The sequence below is a fragment of the Felis catus genome, chromosome D4, assembly GCF_018350175.1.
Source record: "Felis catus isolate Fca126 chromosome D4, F.catus_Fca126_mat1.0, whole genome shotgun sequence".
Taxonomy (NCBI): domain Eukaryota; kingdom Metazoa; phylum Chordata; class Mammalia; order Carnivora; family Felidae; genus Felis; species Felis catus.
In genome coordinates, this window is record NC_058380.1 from 32,802,681 (window position 1) to 32,819,940 (window position 17,260).

At 39.2% G+C, this 17,260-nt stretch overlaps 1 protein-coding gene and 1 non-coding gene across 22 annotated transcripts in view; one reads left to right on the forward strand and one right to left on the reverse strand.

Moving 5' to 3' along the window:
* KDM4C (lysine demethylase 4C) overlaps positions 1-17,260 on the forward strand; it is a 430,991-nt gene that overhangs the window by 358,497 nt on the left and 55,234 nt on the right. For 19 of the 21 annotated variants that reach the window (XM_045042970.1, XM_045042971.1, XM_045042967.1 and 16 more), the window contains one exon: positions 6,276-6,461. In XM_045042970.1, the coding sequence (XP_044898905.1) occupies positions 6,276-6,461 (186 nt within the window). Of the gene's footprint in view, positions 1-6,275; positions 6,462-12,303; positions 13,696-17,260 lie in introns of those variants that run through there. The other 2 variants (XM_045042981.1, XR_002737508.2) reach the window with 2 other exon arrangements.
* Positions 1,957-2,075, reverse strand: LOC111557633. Its single transcript, XR_002737872.1, has one exon. It is a non-coding gene; the product is annotated as a 5S ribosomal RNA (ribosomal RNA).

Below are 17,260 nucleotides of genomic sequence, written 5' to 3' on the forward strand. Positions count from 1 at the left end.
TGACAGCTTTGTAGTAGAGGCTAAAGTCTGGGATTGTGATGCCTCCTGCTTTGGTCTTCTTCAAAATTACTTTGGCTATTCGGGGCCTTTTGTGGTTCCATGTGAATTTTAGGATTGCTTGTTCTAGCTTCGAGAAGAATGCTGGTTTGTTCAACCCTGATCTTAAGTGCAGAGCTCTATTCAGAGGAACACCTAGAACCTCTATCAACAAAGGGTAACAAGAGTAAAAAACTCAAAGTTTACCTTTCTCCTAATAGCTGTTTCCCGAACCCAAGGCCTCATTATCCTGTGCCTCAGTTTTTCTGTGGCTTCCTAACAGTTTTTCCACCTTGATCCCTCTTGCTGCTAGAGTGGCTACTTTTAAATACTAACTCTATCATTTCTCAGCCTACTATCTTCAAATATGTGCCTATGGCCAAAGCAGCGGTCAGCAAACTAAGGTGTGTGTTTATTGTTGTATATAAAGTTTTACTGGAACACAATGACACTCATCATTTGCAGATTATCCATGGCTGCTTTTGTGCTATAATGGCAGAATTGAGTGGTTGCAATTGGGACTATATACTACACAAGCCTAAAATATTTATTATTTGGCACTGTAAGAATAAGTTTGCTACCCATGGTCTATAAAGTTTAGTCTGTTTACACATAACATACTGGCATATTTGAGTTCAGTTCTGCCAGATTACAATATGCTTTCCCTTTACTCCTGTCTGTGCTGCTTCTGTTTCCTTCCTTTCATGCCTTTGTTTGAATTTATTATTTTTCCTTATTCTGTTTCGTTTTTCACACTATAAGTTAATTGGTACTTTCACCCTTGTCCCAAACAACTCAAGAACCTTAGACATTTTAAATGTCACTTTTACCATTTCTTTCTTATACGCTTTAGTTGTCATCTGTTCATGTTCTCTATATTTGAAACCCAGAAGACATTACTATTATTGTGTATAAAGTCAATACTCATTTAGACTTATCTACATATTTAGCATTTTGGTTGTTCTTCACTTCACACTTACTTCTGATCCTTGTTTATGTAAGAAGAAGGAAAGATTCCTATGTTTGGCCTCACATTTGAATGATAACTAGGCTGACTATAGACCAAATTTAATTTTCTTCCAGAAACCAAAGACATTGCTTCATTGTCTTTTAACATTCACTTTTGCAAATTAGAGATCTGATGGTAATCTTATTTTTCTCTTTTCTTTTCTGGAAGATTTTGGGATTTTGTCTTTTTATTTTGAAGTCTAAGATGTGTTTAGGTGATTCTTTTTTCTTTTGTTTTCTTTTTTCTTTTTTTTTTGTTTTTTTGTTTTTTTGTTTTTTTTACTTGATTCTACCTGTTGGGCCTTTTTTTCAGGTCTGGAAAAAATTTCTGTTATTTTGTCTGTTTTTATTCCTCTAAAATGCCTTTTGGAAAGATAATAGAATATCTGGATTTTACCAAACTGGTTAGCATTTGTGTTCTATTTTACTTATTTTGATATTTTCTTCTCTGTTCTATAGGCTCCATCTTCCAGTTGCTAATTTGGGATGTAATCCAATACATCTTGAGTCTTCTTTTTCTTTTTTTTTTTTCTTTTTTTTTTTTTTATCCACCCACCCAGCCCCCACCCTCCAGTCCCCAGGCGCCAACCCCCAGTCCCACCTGCACCACACCCCCCCCCCCGTGCGGGTGCGGGTGCGGGTGTGGGTGGTGTGTCAGGAAAGGTGCAAAGCTTGGGTGTGGCTTCCAGCCGGTGCAGTGGGATTTGGCCGGGTGCGGGGAGCGGGGAGCGTGCCCCTTGTGAAGTGGGGTGGGGTGTGTGGGCCGGGCGGGGCGGGGCCTGGCCAGGCCGCTTTGCTGGCCCCCGGGGAGGGGCTGAGGGAGCAGTGGCTGGGGTGTGTTTGGCCCCAGGAGCCGTGCTCCCTGGGGAGGGGGGGGGGGGCAAAGGAGAGGTCAAGGAGGCCAAAGGCAAAAGCCTACAGCACCTGGTATTCCCAGGTGGTCTCCCATCCAAGTACTAACCAGGCCCGGCCCTGCTTAGCAGCCGAGATCAGAGGCGATCTGGCGTGTTCAGGGTGGTATGGCCGTAGACGCCAGTGGCTGCAGCTGGGAGCCTCAAGAGCCTGCTCCACAAGTCCCAAGCCCAGCGGGTGCCGCGCTTCACCTATGCACCTGCCAGCCTGCCTGCCTGTCTGCCTGCCTGCCGCCACCCTCCGCCGCGGGCCTTGATTCTTCTTTTTCTTAATGTTTATTTATTTTGAGAGAGAGAGAGTGAGCATGAGTAGGGGAGGGGCAGAGGGAGAGAGAGAATTCCAAGCAGGCTCTGTGCTGTCAGTGTGGAGCCTGACGTGGGGCTTGAACCATAAACTGTGAGATCATGACCTGAGCTGAAATCAAGAGTTGGACGCTTAACCTATTGCGTCACCCAGGCACTCCATCTTGATTCTTTTTAACAATGATATTTTGAATGTCTTAGAGCTATGTAGTTGTTCATTTTTTTTTTAATTGATGGGATATATTTTGGAATCTGTATCATAATCTGTACTGTACCTCTTTTAAATTCATCTGCTTTCACTTACCTGACTCCTTAGGTCAGATATTCTTCTATTTGGTAATAATCATAGCACCTCTCATTTATTTTTGTTTTCCTTCAAATGTTTCTGGTTTTTAAAATGTCTGATTGTATTTTGGTTGCACATCATGGGTGTACTTTTTCTTTTCTCAGCCCAAATGAAAATCTACTTGTCTTGTTGGTGAATGATGGGTCAGATCACAGGACTCAGATTCAGATCAGATAGGATGACCTCACCTGCTGATGATAATTGGGGCAGGATGGGCCATGGGCTGGTCTGACAGTGGGTAGCTTGTCTTTTAGGTGTTTGCTTCCACTCTTGGCACTGGCCTTACCAGAACTGTCTCCTCAGAGATATCTACTGTTTTCTGGGGATTTGCTCCCTGGGGTTAGTTACACCTTTTCTTGATAGTCAGTACTATTAGGGTTTCACTCTTTTTCCTTTATCTTTACTTAGGGGTTGAAGCTGGGAAGTTTGTAACACAGGCTGACTCTACCATCTTGATCCAATCAGCAATGTGTTTCTTGAAGGCCTTCTTCCCTATCTTGCCTCCAAGCATGACTCATTGCACAGTCATTCTGGTTCCACATAGCACTTTGTCTCTACTTCTTTCATAGTGCTTATTCCACTGTAACATTTCTTAAGAAGTATCTATTTGTCCTTGTCTTTGCCCTGCTGAATTAAATTCTGTAGCTAAGACATTGTGTAGGTGTCAGATTGCCATAGACATTTCATCCAGGATACAGAATAACTGGTTTAGTAGTCAACAAGTGAAAATGGGGTTTGGAAATGTAACATAGGCTATACTATAAGATACAGAATGGCTCCCCTACTTGGTTTTATGTATTTATCTCCTCAAGAACCTGCTTGATGTTTTAGTCAAACTTTCCAACTCTATGAATAAACATCTTCCAAAGCATCAAATTATACTAGTCTGAAGTTAGATTGATTTTGCAAAGGATAAAGTTGTATTCTTAGAGATGACTGCCTCTGGGGGAAAAGAGGGCCCTTCCCTTATTAGATTCCAAGGATTGAATCCTCACTGGGATTAAGTGTATTATCTCTGTTTCCTTTGCCTTTTTAAAAAAACTTTTTATTTCTTTCTTTTTTCTTTTTTCCTTTTTTTTTTTGAGAGAGAGAGGAGATAGAGAGCAGGGGAGGGGCAGAGAGAGAGGGAGACAGAGGATCCAAAGTGGAATCCAAAGCAGGTTCCATGCTGACAGCAGAGAGCCCAATGAAGGCTCAAACTCATGAACTGTGAGATCATGATCTGAGGTGAAGTTTGATGCTCACCTGACTGAGCCACTTAGGTGCCCCTAAAAAACTTTTTGAGAGAGAGAGATTGTGTGTGCATGTGTGCAAGTGGGGGGAGGAGCAGAGGGAGAGAGAGAGTCCCAAGCAGGCTCCACATTCAGTACAGAGCCTGACATGGGGCTTGGTCCCATGACCCTGGGATTATGACCTGAACTGAAATCGAGAGTCAGACGCTTGACTGAGCCACCCATGCACTCCTCCTTCACCTATTCTGGAAGGTCTCTGTTTAATGAGGAAGCTAATGATGGAAGAGGCTGGAGTTACCAATTCATTAATTAGCTAAATCACAATACTCTTTCCTACTCTTAAAAAATCCTATTTAATTAGGAAAATAAGAAACAGTTTCTCCTTTCATATCTGTCATTATCTGAACTTACTCAAACGCTGACATCTAGGTAGTATGATTAGGCTCTTAAAAGATTGATTATGCCTGGGGCTCCTGTTATGAATTTTTGCTATTATATCTGCCATCACATTTCAAAAGATTGGAATTGGCAAAAAGATTCCAAAATAACAGGGCATCTGGGTGACTCAGTCGGTTAAGCGTCCGACTTCAGCTTAGGTCATGATCTCACAGTTCGTGATTTTGAGCCCTGCATTGGGCTCTGTGCTGACAGCTCAGAGCCTGGAGCCTGCTTCAGATTCTGTGTCTCCCTGTATCTCTCTGCCGCTCCCCTTCTCTCTCTCTCTCTCTCTCTCTCTCTCTCTCTTTCTCTTTCTCTGTCTCCCTCTCCCCCTTACTCTCTCAAAAATAAGTATTAAAAAAAAATACTACCAAGAATTACCAAGAATGTATTGAAACTGATAACAAGAATTGCCAAGACATCAAGATATTAAATAATGCTTTTATTCAGATTATAATGAATCTTGTTTCAGTTCTGTGTGTTTGTGTGTAGTTTTTAAATCAGCTAAGCCACATTCTTAACCCCCACTTTAAAAATGCTTCATTGTATATTGAATCTAGATGTATAGGGAGATCAGATAAATGCCTGAAGTGTAGAGCCCCTGTGGGGACTAGTGAGAAATAAGACTGTTCATATGGACCATAAGAGCCTTTTCTAAGGTTTCCTCTTCCATCTCATGCTGTTCCTTTTTTTCTGGAATATTTTGGAGATAAGGAGAAGCCGTTGAAGGACATTTAAGCAGGGGGCTGACCTTAGATTTATGTTGTAAAGAGATCACTGGCCTTTTCCTGGGGAGGATGATTGAAGTGGAATGAAATAAAAGACCGGTTAGGAGGACACTCCTATGCTGGGTACCACGAGCAGAGGCAGCGGCAGTTGATATAGATGGATAGGGAAAGATCAGAGCAAGATTAAGGTACAGAATCTGTAAGACTGAAGTTGCTGATCGGATGTGAAGGCAAAGAAGAATGAAAAGTTAAGTGCACATTGATTCTTAAGGTCTGTGATAAAATATTACAATCCCCAAAAGACATTGAGTTTAAGTACCGTTCCTGTCCCAGGAAGGAAAATGTTCCTATAAAAGAGCACACCAGCATTTGGTCAGATTGCAGACCCTTTTTATCCATGTGAATGAAAAGTCAAGCTTGTAGATCATTCTGTTTCTTCTGCTTTCTGAACCTTATTCTACACCCACTGTTTCTAGTCCTTAAGTATTTACTAATTGTACATATAGTGAAGCTGTTTGATTTTTCTCATCTTTCATAACAAATATATTAATAATGTCTAGGGCCAACTGTATGTGATTTAATTTTTAGACTGTGGTAGTTTTTAGATTGCTGTTTTTATTTTCATTCTCTCTTCAGGCATAGTCAGCTATGAATACTCAACAAAATCATGCCCTTTGGGGTGATTTTCAACTTTCTTACTTTGGGAAGCATATTTTTGTGTCAGTCATGTAGGGTTCAGATGTGTATTATTAAGCACTTGAGCCCCTATTTTCCACATTGGACCATTTAACACAGTTCCTTGTAAATAGAAAAATTAGACCATCTGTGTGCTATTTTGGATATTTCTGAAGACTTCATCTAACTTAGGAGAGTAGGTACCTGTATTCCAAACCCATATTCTATCTCTTGATGTACCAAAAGTCCTGCCATGCAGGAGGTAAAAGGGAGGTAACTTAAGCATTCATGGGTGATTTATAGGAGCACCCTGGGGGCTTTTCCTCACTGTGACTGGAGAAGCATATGCAAAAGGCTTTGGCTTTCTTAACCACAGATGTTTCAACATGTGTTTGGTAATATGTGACCATAGCAGTGCGTTTCATTAGAAGTACATGACTTATATTTTCACAGTTGCTCTCACCACTAGGGCCCCTGGAGGGCCAGGACTTGTTGATGTAATCAGTTTTCTGCATCTCTAATAGCTATTATTCTCTGAAGTGTGGAAATAAGCTGAGTTACAGAGTTTGAATTGATATTCTTCATTTTCACCCTACAGAAATGCATCTTCTGCAGACACCGGGTCAAGAAGGTCTCTGGAGCCTGCATCCAGTGTTCCTACGGCCGTTGCCCAGCCTCCTTCCATGTCACATGTGCTCATGCTGCTGGGGTGCTGATGGAGCCTGATGATTGGCCATACGTGGTGAACATCACATGCTTTCGACATAAGGTCAACCCAAATGTGGTAAGGCCCTCCTTTCCTTCCCTGATGCCAGGACTGCATAAGAATTCCCTCCTGTCCCATGACTAGCATGCTCTACTCTGTAATGTTACTTATTGTTGACATGTCTAGACTATGAGTTCCTTGAGGGCAGGGATTGTACATTATTATTTACTTGAATTTGCCCAGGACCCATCAGTGTCTGGCACATGCTAGATACAATAATTATTTATTGAGTTGAATAAGTGAATGAACAGATGAATGAATAAAATTCTTTATGCCTGTTCTGATTTTGGATCTGTATGTAGGTCTGAGTATGGCTGTATAGATTGTGCACTGCACATATCCAGGATGAAGGTGAGATCACTTCTGAGAAGGGAATGATGTGAAAGTACCACTTGAAAACATGCAGTGTTTAATCCATGTACCTGTACATTCTGGCCTTTGGGGTTTATTTCATCTCTTCTGGAAGAAACAAAGAGCAGTAACACAGTAAAGGGAGAATGGAGGTGGTCATAAACATTTGGGTCCTTGTTGTCTGTGATGGGATCAGCTAGGTATAGCATGTGGAGGCCCTAGGAGGAATGAGGACAATTTCAGAAAAGGAGAAATGTAGAAGGGAAGTATAGAGGTCACTTTTTTCTGTTTTTTTCTATTTCACTCAGGACTGAACCTATTTCTGGGAAAAGAGTGTTTGCAAATAAATAGCGTGTGAATTTAACTATAAATTAGTTTACCTGTCCTTGGTAAATGGAATCTTTTGTCTGTTTTAAGTGCTTAGAAAAACTAGGACAGTGTGGAGATGGTTGATATGCCTTTATTACTTGTCCAGTTCCCTGTAATTGTTTTTTGCTGCCAACAAGGAGGCTTAAAGCTTCAGCTTTGCTAACTTGCTGCCCTTTGTTATCCCTGGGAGGCTTGGCCACTGACTATTTGCAGCCTAACATGCTTGTCCTATGTCTCTAATAACCTTCTGTGAGCAGACTGCCAGGGTCAGTATGGACTTAGGGAGTCATGACCCATACACAACAAATCTCCTGGATTTTTAATGATTCCAGCAACTTCCATTGGCATTTTGAGAGATACTTGATGTTTGCGGGTTGAGACTTTGTGCGGATGTGTGTGAATGTACAAATGTATGAAATGACACCACCGTCACCTCTATTTTAAACTTATTTTCCATGTTTTAGGTGACAAGTTGCATATTCATTCATGCTTTTTCCTTAATTTCTTGAATTAATGGGCTCTTGCTAAGAATAGTATTATATATTCAGAAGAAAATACACTTTAAAAACTTTAAAAAATGGCAGTAATAACACATTGCATTACTGTGGTGCTTTGCCATTTACAGTGTACCATCAATACCTCATTAGATGATACATGGGAATGCATTTGAGATGTGAATCAGATCATGACCTCCAGAGTCAGAGTAGTTTGTGTTCACACTTGGATTCTGCCAGCAGCACATATGCAACCTTGTGCAAGTTTTGCCCTCTAAGCCTCAGCTTCCTTGTCTACAAATGATGGCATGCCTATGCTCACCATGTTGTTTTTAGTCCATGGCACAGAATAAACACTCAGAAAATGAAAGCCATATTATTACTTTCTCTTTTACTACTGCTGTGCTGCTGCTGGCTTTGATGCTACAATTCTGTGTGAATGAGGCCACATGAGTAGTATTATCCCTGCTTCAAGGATAAGCAACCAAAGGTATAATTCCTTGTCCAAGTGGATTCAGTTAATGAGCAACAGGTGCTGGAATGTCAGTGCTTTTTCAGCTCATACTCTATTATTTGTTGAATTCCCAACTCCAAACCCTGAATGGAGCTAGAGGTGTTCATCTAAAGCTTTGCTTGGGATCACACATTCTTATTCTAATATTCCAAAGCTCTGTGGTTACTGATGATTATATTGAAGTTGCTATTAAAGAGATCCAGATGTTTAATCAGGACTTCATTCCTCTTAACTGTGATGTGTGGTACAGTCATGTTTATATTACTGTTTGTTTCATAAATGATGACCAAAAAGAACATCTACTCTCCTCTATAGATTGACTGTAAGTTTGGTACACTTTGTCAAATGTGAGGAAAACATCATATAATTTACATTAAATGAGTTTTTCCTTATGAAGGTAACATTTTAGCATTTCTAAATTGCCTTGAGAAGTTCTCTGGCAGGAAGTACTGTGAATACTACATTTCCAAAATATATTTCTGGTAGCTATTACTTATCCCTTATTCTTCATTTGGACTTCAAGTATGGATTCTTCCCCAAAATGTTTGACAACTAACCAGAAGGAATTCATGGAATCTGGTAATTTGGTTCAGAGCATTGTGAATTGTCCCTGTTTACATTGAATACGCTTTAGTTTTCAAGCATACAAAAGTTCAAATTCATTCCAGTATTTCTCTTTGTGTAAATTGCATATGCCAGGGGTTGTGCTCTCAAGAGCTGGAACCATAATGTGGCTATATTTTCCACCATACCTTGATTATTTGAGAGTAATGGACAATTGCTGAATCATAGCAGTGAAAACTGTAAATAAAATTCAGGCTAACTTGGCAGCCTAATCCAGTCATTCTACAGAACAGAGGATGCCTATTTAGTTTCAGTGAAATGAAGTATAAAGCTGCAGTTCCTTCAATAGAGTCTACATTTTTACTCATTTTAGGGTGTTTGTTTCCTTTATTTTTTCTCCCAATTATTTGCTTTTTGAACCAAAAAGGACTGTTTTAAGGCAACTTTACCCTTCCTTTAATGCCAAAAATGTCTTAAATATAATAGTTTTTTCAATGTTATTGAGCTTTTGAGCATAAAATCACTCTGGATAAGAGTGCAAAAATCTCATCTGATTTATTGTAATGAATTCTTCCATTAGAAGTAAGCACCCTTTTAATTGAAAAGGTGGTATTTGAAAAAATAGGCAGCTTACAAAGTCTTAAAGCTATGAATATATTATATAAAGTGCACAGCTAATCCCAGTTATTTTAATCTAAAGTTTAGTATATATTTTTCAGTGTTTTTGTCGAGCATACTTTTTGACTGGCACCTGCTGTCTTTCAAATGTAAGATTTCATTCATGTGTGTGTGTGTATGTGTGTGTGTGTGTGTGTGTGTGTGTGTGCGCACATGTGTTTCTGTTGTAGTGTTGTGGTACTTGACCACCCACCTTTGCTATGATTTAGTGTGACCTATTTTCTGGCTATATTTCAGAAGGTTCCATTGGATGTATTCCTAACCTACTTATGTAGATCTTGCACAAATGTTTGATAAGAAAAAGGAAAAACCAAAGAACACAATAAATAGTAAAATGGTTTTGAAACTGGCATCCTTGAACATATTCCTTCTCCAAAGCAAACAATGAACTACTCATAAATTATATACTTCCTGCAAAGTACAACTACCATAGGGTCTGTCTCCTTACACCTGAGTAAACTAGACAGGTGTCCAATGGAAGACACCTGAGTAATGGAGGGTAATGGATGTGAGAAAGATGGCATGCACAGATCTTTTTTTTTTGAGGCAACTTACTTCAATAAACCTTCATGTTGGATTAGAATATTCCATACATGCAGTGTAGAAACACTAAAATCACTGGCACTTTATATATTAGTTCATGGCAGTGAATAAGGCCTTTTTTTTTGTTATTTTTCAATTTTGTATTTAAATTCTAGTTAATTAACATACAGTGCAATATTGGACTTAGGAGTATAATTCAATAATTCATCACTTATATACAACACCCAGTGTTTCTTGTAACAAGTGCCCTCCTTAATACCCATTACTCATCTAACCCAACCCCCACCCACCTCCCTCCATGGTTTGTTTACCTATCTCTTTTATCCCTCCCATATATTCATCCATTTGTTTCTTAAATTCAACATATGAGTGAAATCATATGGTATTTGTCTTTCTCTGACATCTTTTGCTTAGCATAATACACTCTAGCTCCATCAACATCCTTGCAAATGACAAGATTTCATTCTTTTTGATGTCTGAGTAATATTCAATGGTGTGTGTGTGTGTGTGTGTGTGTGTGTGTGTGTGTGTGTGTACACATCTTCTTTATCCATTCATCAATTGATGGATAATATTTGGGCTCTCTCCATAGCTTTGCTATTGTTGATAAAGATGCTATAAACATCAGGTGCATGTACTCCTTCAAACCTGTATTTTTATATCCTTTGGGTAAATACCTAGTAGTACAATTGCTGGATCATAGGGTAGTTTATTTTTAACTTTTTAAGGAATCTCCATACTGTTCTCAAGAGTGGCTGCACCAGTTTGTATTCCCACCATCAATACAAGAGGGTTTCCCTTTCTCTACGCCCTCGCCAACACCTGTTGTTTCTTATATTGTTAATTTTAGCTATTCTGGCAGGAGTGAAGTGGTATCTCATCATGGTTTTGATTTGTATTTTCCTGATGATGACTGATGTTGAGCATCTTTCCTGTGTCTGTTAGCCATCTGTATGTCTTCTTTGGAGAAGTCTGTTCATTCTTCTGCCCATTTCTTAACTAGATTATTTGTTTTTTGGGTGTTGAGTTTGCTATGTTCTTTATAGATTTTGGATACTAACCTTTTATCAGATATATCATTTGCAAATATCTTCTCTTATTCCATAGGCTGCCTTTTAGTTTTGTTGATTGTTTCCTTCACTGTGCAGAAGCTTTTTATTTTGATGAAGTCCCAATAGTTCATTTTTGCTTTTGTTTCCCTTGCCTCTGGCAACATTTCTAGTAAGAAGTTCCTGTGGGCAAGGTCAAAGAGGTTGCTGCCTGTGTTCTACCGTAGGATGTTGATCTTTTCCTGTCTCAAATTTGGGTATTACATCCATTTTGAATTTATTTTTGTGTTTGGTGTAAGAAAGCGGTACAGTTTCATTCTTTTGCATGTTGCCGTCCAGTTTTCCCAGCACCATTTTTTGCCATCCAGTGTTTCCCAACATTGTCTTTTTTCCATTGGCTATTTCCTGCTTGTCAAAGATTAGTTGACCATATAGTTAGGGGTCAAACAAGGTATTTTTCTTCAAGTTTATTTATTTTGAGAGAGAGAAAGAGATAGAGAGAGTGCATGAGTGGGGCAGAGAGACAGGGAGAGAGAAAATCCCAACTAGGCTCAGCACTGTCAGTGCAGAGCCCAGTGTGGGGCTCAAACTCAGGAACCATGAGATCATTACCTGAGTCAAAATCAAGAGTCGGACACTTAACTGACTGAGCCACCCAGGTACCTTAGGTATCTTATATGAGGTACACCATTCTTATCTCAATATCCTCTCCTCCTCTTGGAAAACATGACATTTGAGAAATTTGTTTCTTTCATAGTTTTCTAAGTTGTAACTATTAACATGGAGACAGATACCTATCCAAAGAAGAAGAACTTTTATAGAGAAAACATCTTAGTGGTCAATTTTTCCCTAGTATTTTGTGTATTATTTTATTCAATATTATTTTAACTAAATTATTTTTAACTAGATTATTTAACTAGGTTTAATTAATATTTTGTCTCTTTAACTAGCATTTGGCCATCCATGGAAGCTGCTTGATATAAATTTGTTGAAATAATTCTCTAATGCTAACGACTGGGATTAGAGGAAAGAAAGAGAACTAGTATTTATTGAGCAACTTTATGTCAAGGGTGTGTTAGATATTTTGCATGTGCATCTTATTTCTAGGTTGTGTTATTGGTGTGGATAATGGAAAGTAGTGGTTATGTTGGCTTCTGTATTGGTACTTCCCGCTCTGGGAAGTTGTCTTGTCTTTTGTTATTCTGCCCTTCTAGCCATCCTTCGTGTCCTATTCTGGCATTCATCTTTGTAATAGAACTTGAGACCTTGCTCAGCACTTACTGACTTATTTTTCCCAGGCTTCGTGTCTTCAGGCGAGCTCCTCAGGCAGCCTTCAGGACAACTCTTCCCTGCCATCACTATGCTTGGCTCAGGACAGGACCCACATTGCACGGGATCTGGTGATGGGCTCAGGACAAGATGGCTCTTCTGGTTAATCTCTGCTTATGTAACTAACCTTTGGGTGGTGTCGGGTAAAGATACCTGTCAAAACTAACTTAATAAAGTCTTCTCTTGGTATGCAAAAATAGCTCTTACCTCACCAACTTGTGGAACAATGGATGATCAAAGCTCCTAAATTCTACACCCTAGAATAGTTCTTATCACAGGAGAATATTGTATAGCATATTTTACTTCCAGTATCAGTTATTGAGAAAACACGTAATGGCAAAAAAAAAAAAAAAAAAAAAAAAAAACCTTTGGGCAATCAGTTCACACTTTTATATGAATTCATTAATTACAATGAGTCTTCAGTGTTTCATGTTAATTATGGATTGATAAAGACCCAACACACACTCCCACTGTAAATTTCCACTTAATTAGCCAGGGATATAGAAATGTAGCAGAAATGGTTTGACCAGAGAGGGTGGAAGTGAATGCAACCTATCATAACAAAACTTCCCTTGGCCATATTTCCCTAATGAGCATATGCAGTTGCCTGTGTGTTAGGTGCTGCCAGATCTGAAGCAAACAATATATTGCTGTACCACAGGTATTTATATTTGGGACTCATTCAAGAAAACTAATTATCCATGCCTTTCATTTAATAAAATGCTTATAAACATGAAAACACCCTATTTCTTACACAGAATCAAGGTCAACAAGACCACACACTCTACCAGAGGAAGAAGGTAGCCTCAGTTCCCAGATTGGTACCTAAGCAATATCTCCCCACAGTGTTCTACTGTTCTAGAAACCTATTTTCCCTGAGTCTACTCCTGACTCTGGCTTATGACTGTTAGTCCAGTTAGTTCTGATATACATGCGATATACATGAAGACCAGAATTATATTTCACCATATGTTGCATTTTAACATATGGTGCCCCTTGGGCCCATGATGGGTGGTCATAGGCTTATGTTTTTGTAATCAAGCAGCATTTATTTAATTCACATCAGTAAGTACTTTGCTTGGCTGTGCTTTATATTATTTGACCCTTTGAACATCATTTTGGTTCATAGCCTTTTATAGACTCAACGAGTACCAATTGACTTGTAATTTTCTTCTTGATGCTTCTGTCACACTTTGACTATTTGGGGCCTCTTCAAGGTGATTTTATTTTCCTTATTTAAAACCACTTCCAGGTATGTTTGAAACTGTCATTGCTTAATTTCAATAAGCAATGGCAAAATCATCTTGATTTTCATTTTTCTAAACTTGAAATCAGCAACTCATCAAGGAGCCCAGATTCTCTTTTTTTTTTTAATATTTATTTCTGGGGGGGGGGAGGAGGGACAGAGAAAGAGGGAGACACAGAATCTGAAGCAAGCTCCAGGCTCTGAGCTGTCAGCACAGAGACCAACACAAGGCTCAAATTCAAGAACCATGAGATCATGTCCTGAGCTGAAGTCAGACGCTTAACCAACTGAGCCACCCAGGCTCAGCTTCTTTTTTATAGGTGCTCTATTAGCAACCACATTTGGAATGAAGGGTGTTTTTTGTTTTTTGTTTCATGTGAGCACTGGCTACTTGGGCAACGGAGCCACATTAGTGACAGAGCAGAAAAATAAAAATTTTTCAAATGATCAAAAATGTTTATGTTTATGTGTCCAATTTTCCTATCTTTAATAAATTTATTTTTATATTCTAATTTTAAGGCTTTATTAATACATTTTTTCTTATTACCATTAACTGGTCTTTTGATATGTCACAGCATACGTTGTCACACTACATGTGTTTGTATTATGTTGCTGATAAAAATTTTAGGGGTCTTGGTTTTCTCTTCTTTGAACCATTGGATCAAGTGGCATGGAATTTTTTAGGTGTAGAAAATCCCAACTTCAAGCATCACCTAAGCACCACTTATCTAAAAAGAAACAAACAAAAAATCCTTATCTTCTTTTAAGAAACACTAAAGCAATGAAAATACTAACACCATCGATACTGTCATTTTTAAGATTTTCAGAAAAATATAAGATTTTGATGTTTTGTCTAAAATTCTTTTAATTTCTCATGGGCTGTGAATGGTTTTGGGGGTAGGCCCACCATCTCGTCACCACTCATGTACCCAGCACCAGAGCTCCAGACTGAAACCCAGGTTACTCTCTAGAAGGCAGCCTTCTGGTTTTCAGCTCCCTTTCATTATCCTTTCAGGATGGTTCTCCAAACTTGCAAACATGTTAAACTTTTTGAAGAAAGGATGGGAATGAGGTAGAAACCTCATAAATTGTGATCCCATTCCAAGATTTTTAAATGAACTGAAACCAAGGAAAATAAAGCCACTTTTTAAAGATTGTCGGTATTGGAGGGAAACTTTGATAACAAATTGGCCAGCCATAATGTCTGCCTCCTCTTTTTTATCTCACCACTTATGTCCTCAGCACCAGGTCATTAAGAAATATATCCAACACAAAGGTTAGTTATAGAGAACTTCAGTTAGATTGCTCAAACTGTTCAATTCAATATACTAGGGGCCATGGAGTGTCCTGGGAATAAAAACATATATATTTTTTTAACTTCTCAGCTCAACAGTAAACATTCCTTCTGACATGCCTCCATTCACATACCTGTTTTAAGCAGATGAAAAAATGATGACAAAATTTATTTAATACATAACATTAGTTGTGTTCTAAAGGCTTTACAAGTATTATCTCATTAATCTTCAAAGCACCACTTGTGGTAGATACTATTATTAATCCCTTTTTACAGATGAGGAAACTGACGCAAAAGATGCTTAGGTTTCTGTAATTTGCTATTTTTTACATAGGTAGTAAGGGGAATAACAGTCAAAACCAGGCAACCTGACTCAGTGCCCAGGCTCTTAACTACTATATTCTATTACTGTAACAAGATAGGCTAAATAAAAGTAAAGATAAAATGTTTATCTGGGAGCCCAAAGAAGGAAGCCAGTAACTCTACAAAGACAGTCAGGTAGAATTCACAGAGGAGGTTATGACTAAGAGTTTTGTCTGCTCTAAATGTGGCCTTCTAATGCCAGTGAACTTGCCTCAGCACCAACAGGGTTGACCAATCAAATGCAGCATTGGAATGAATCCACCTTTTCTTTTTCCTTTCCGTTTTCCCTCCTTTAGTCTGGAGCTCAGTTCTATGGCTCAGCTCGTCCATTTTTAGTTTCTCTTCCATTCTTTTAAGAAAGGGAACTAGGGACGCCTGGGTGGCTCACTTGGTCGAGCATCCGATTTTGGCTTAGGTCATGATCTCACGGTTGACGAGTTCAAGCTCCACGTCCGGCTGTATGCTGACAGCTCAGAGCCTGGAGCCTGCTTTGGATTCTGTGTGCGTCTCTCTTTCTCTGCCCCTCCCCCACTCATGCTCTGCCTCTCTCTGTCTCAAAAATAAAATAAACATTAAAAAAAAAAAGGAAGAGAAAAGAAAAGAAAGGGAATCAGAATTTAGCCAAAACTCATCTAACAATGATCTAAATGGTCTCTTCCTGTTTCCCAGACCTGGGTGGGTGTCTTTGTGTTTTGTAGGTAGTAGAATTGTTTTGGTGGCTGTTGTTTTTTTCATAACATTTTGCATATTGCCAGCTCCCATTCTGTTCAGTTATGTTTGCTATGGCCAACTTTATTTTTCTCAGACTTGCTCACAGTCATCTTGGGTTTATATATGTTTTTTTTTATTTTACATTCTACATAAGTTATTTTCCAAATGCTCTGCTGACTTTGCACTGATAATGAAAAACAGAATTCTAATCAAAGAAAAGGTCTGGAATAAAAAAAATTCTCAATAAGGATTAAAAAAAAATACTACAGTGATTCAGGCCTGAATCTGATCAATCTTCCTCAATCAAACATACAGTAAATAAAATGAATCCCTTACCCTTTTATCAATAGAAGTATTTTGTTGAGATCTCAATCCACATATCCCGGGTGATAGAAAGTTAACATCAGATTAGCCTCTGAGGAGAGGTCTTTAGCACAGACATTTTAGAATAGTTACATTTGGCATGAATCTTTCCCTTGCTCACTTTATCAGGTAAAACCAGTAAAGACATCATTTTTTCTTAATTTTGTAAACAAAATGAAATGTATCCTACCTCAAATTTTTCTATTCTCTATTTAATACCCCACATTTGACTTCCTCCTCCTACTTCCATAGCCATTTCCATAGGAAGGGTGGGATCAGCGAGCACAGAGCTTCTCTCTCCCATGCTTTTGGTCAGGATAAAAAGGGCTTGAGCAGCACATCCCCAAGCCCTGGGCTTAATTCCCTTTGGGGATCTCACTGTTCTTGGCTTCTTAGTTAGTGAAGGCAGCAAGAGCCAGGGAGTCTCACTGTGGGCCATCCTGCCTTCTACTGGGCCTGCTGTTTAGTCACTGGACCTGGCTGTGGGGAGAGGTTTCCACTGACATGCTCCCTAGAAAGCAACCTACAGTGACCTTATAGACCCCAGACCTGAGGCTCTTTTGCCTTGAATTGAGCCATCTCTAGCTTATTTGTTTTTCCTTCCCCCTTTTCCAGATCTTTCTCAAAGCCTGGATACTTGGTAAGGGTCTTTGTACCAGTTCTGATTCAGGCACCAGCTGCAGGAATCTTCAACCCACTTCTGATGCTAATTGAAGTGTTTAAAGGGGTTCTGGATTTGTGGGAACAGAGAACAGATGCCTCTATTGCAGATTCTGGTTTTAATCAGCCAAGGATATGGAAAGTGATCAGAATGTGGAGGCCATGCAGGCAGAGCAGAGGTTGAATGCCTGGGGGTGGCACTTCTCCTATACATTGCTCCCTGTTGGGGCTCTCCCCAGTTATGGCAGTGTCTGCATGGGGCTGGCTGCTGCTGGAACTGAATAAAAGT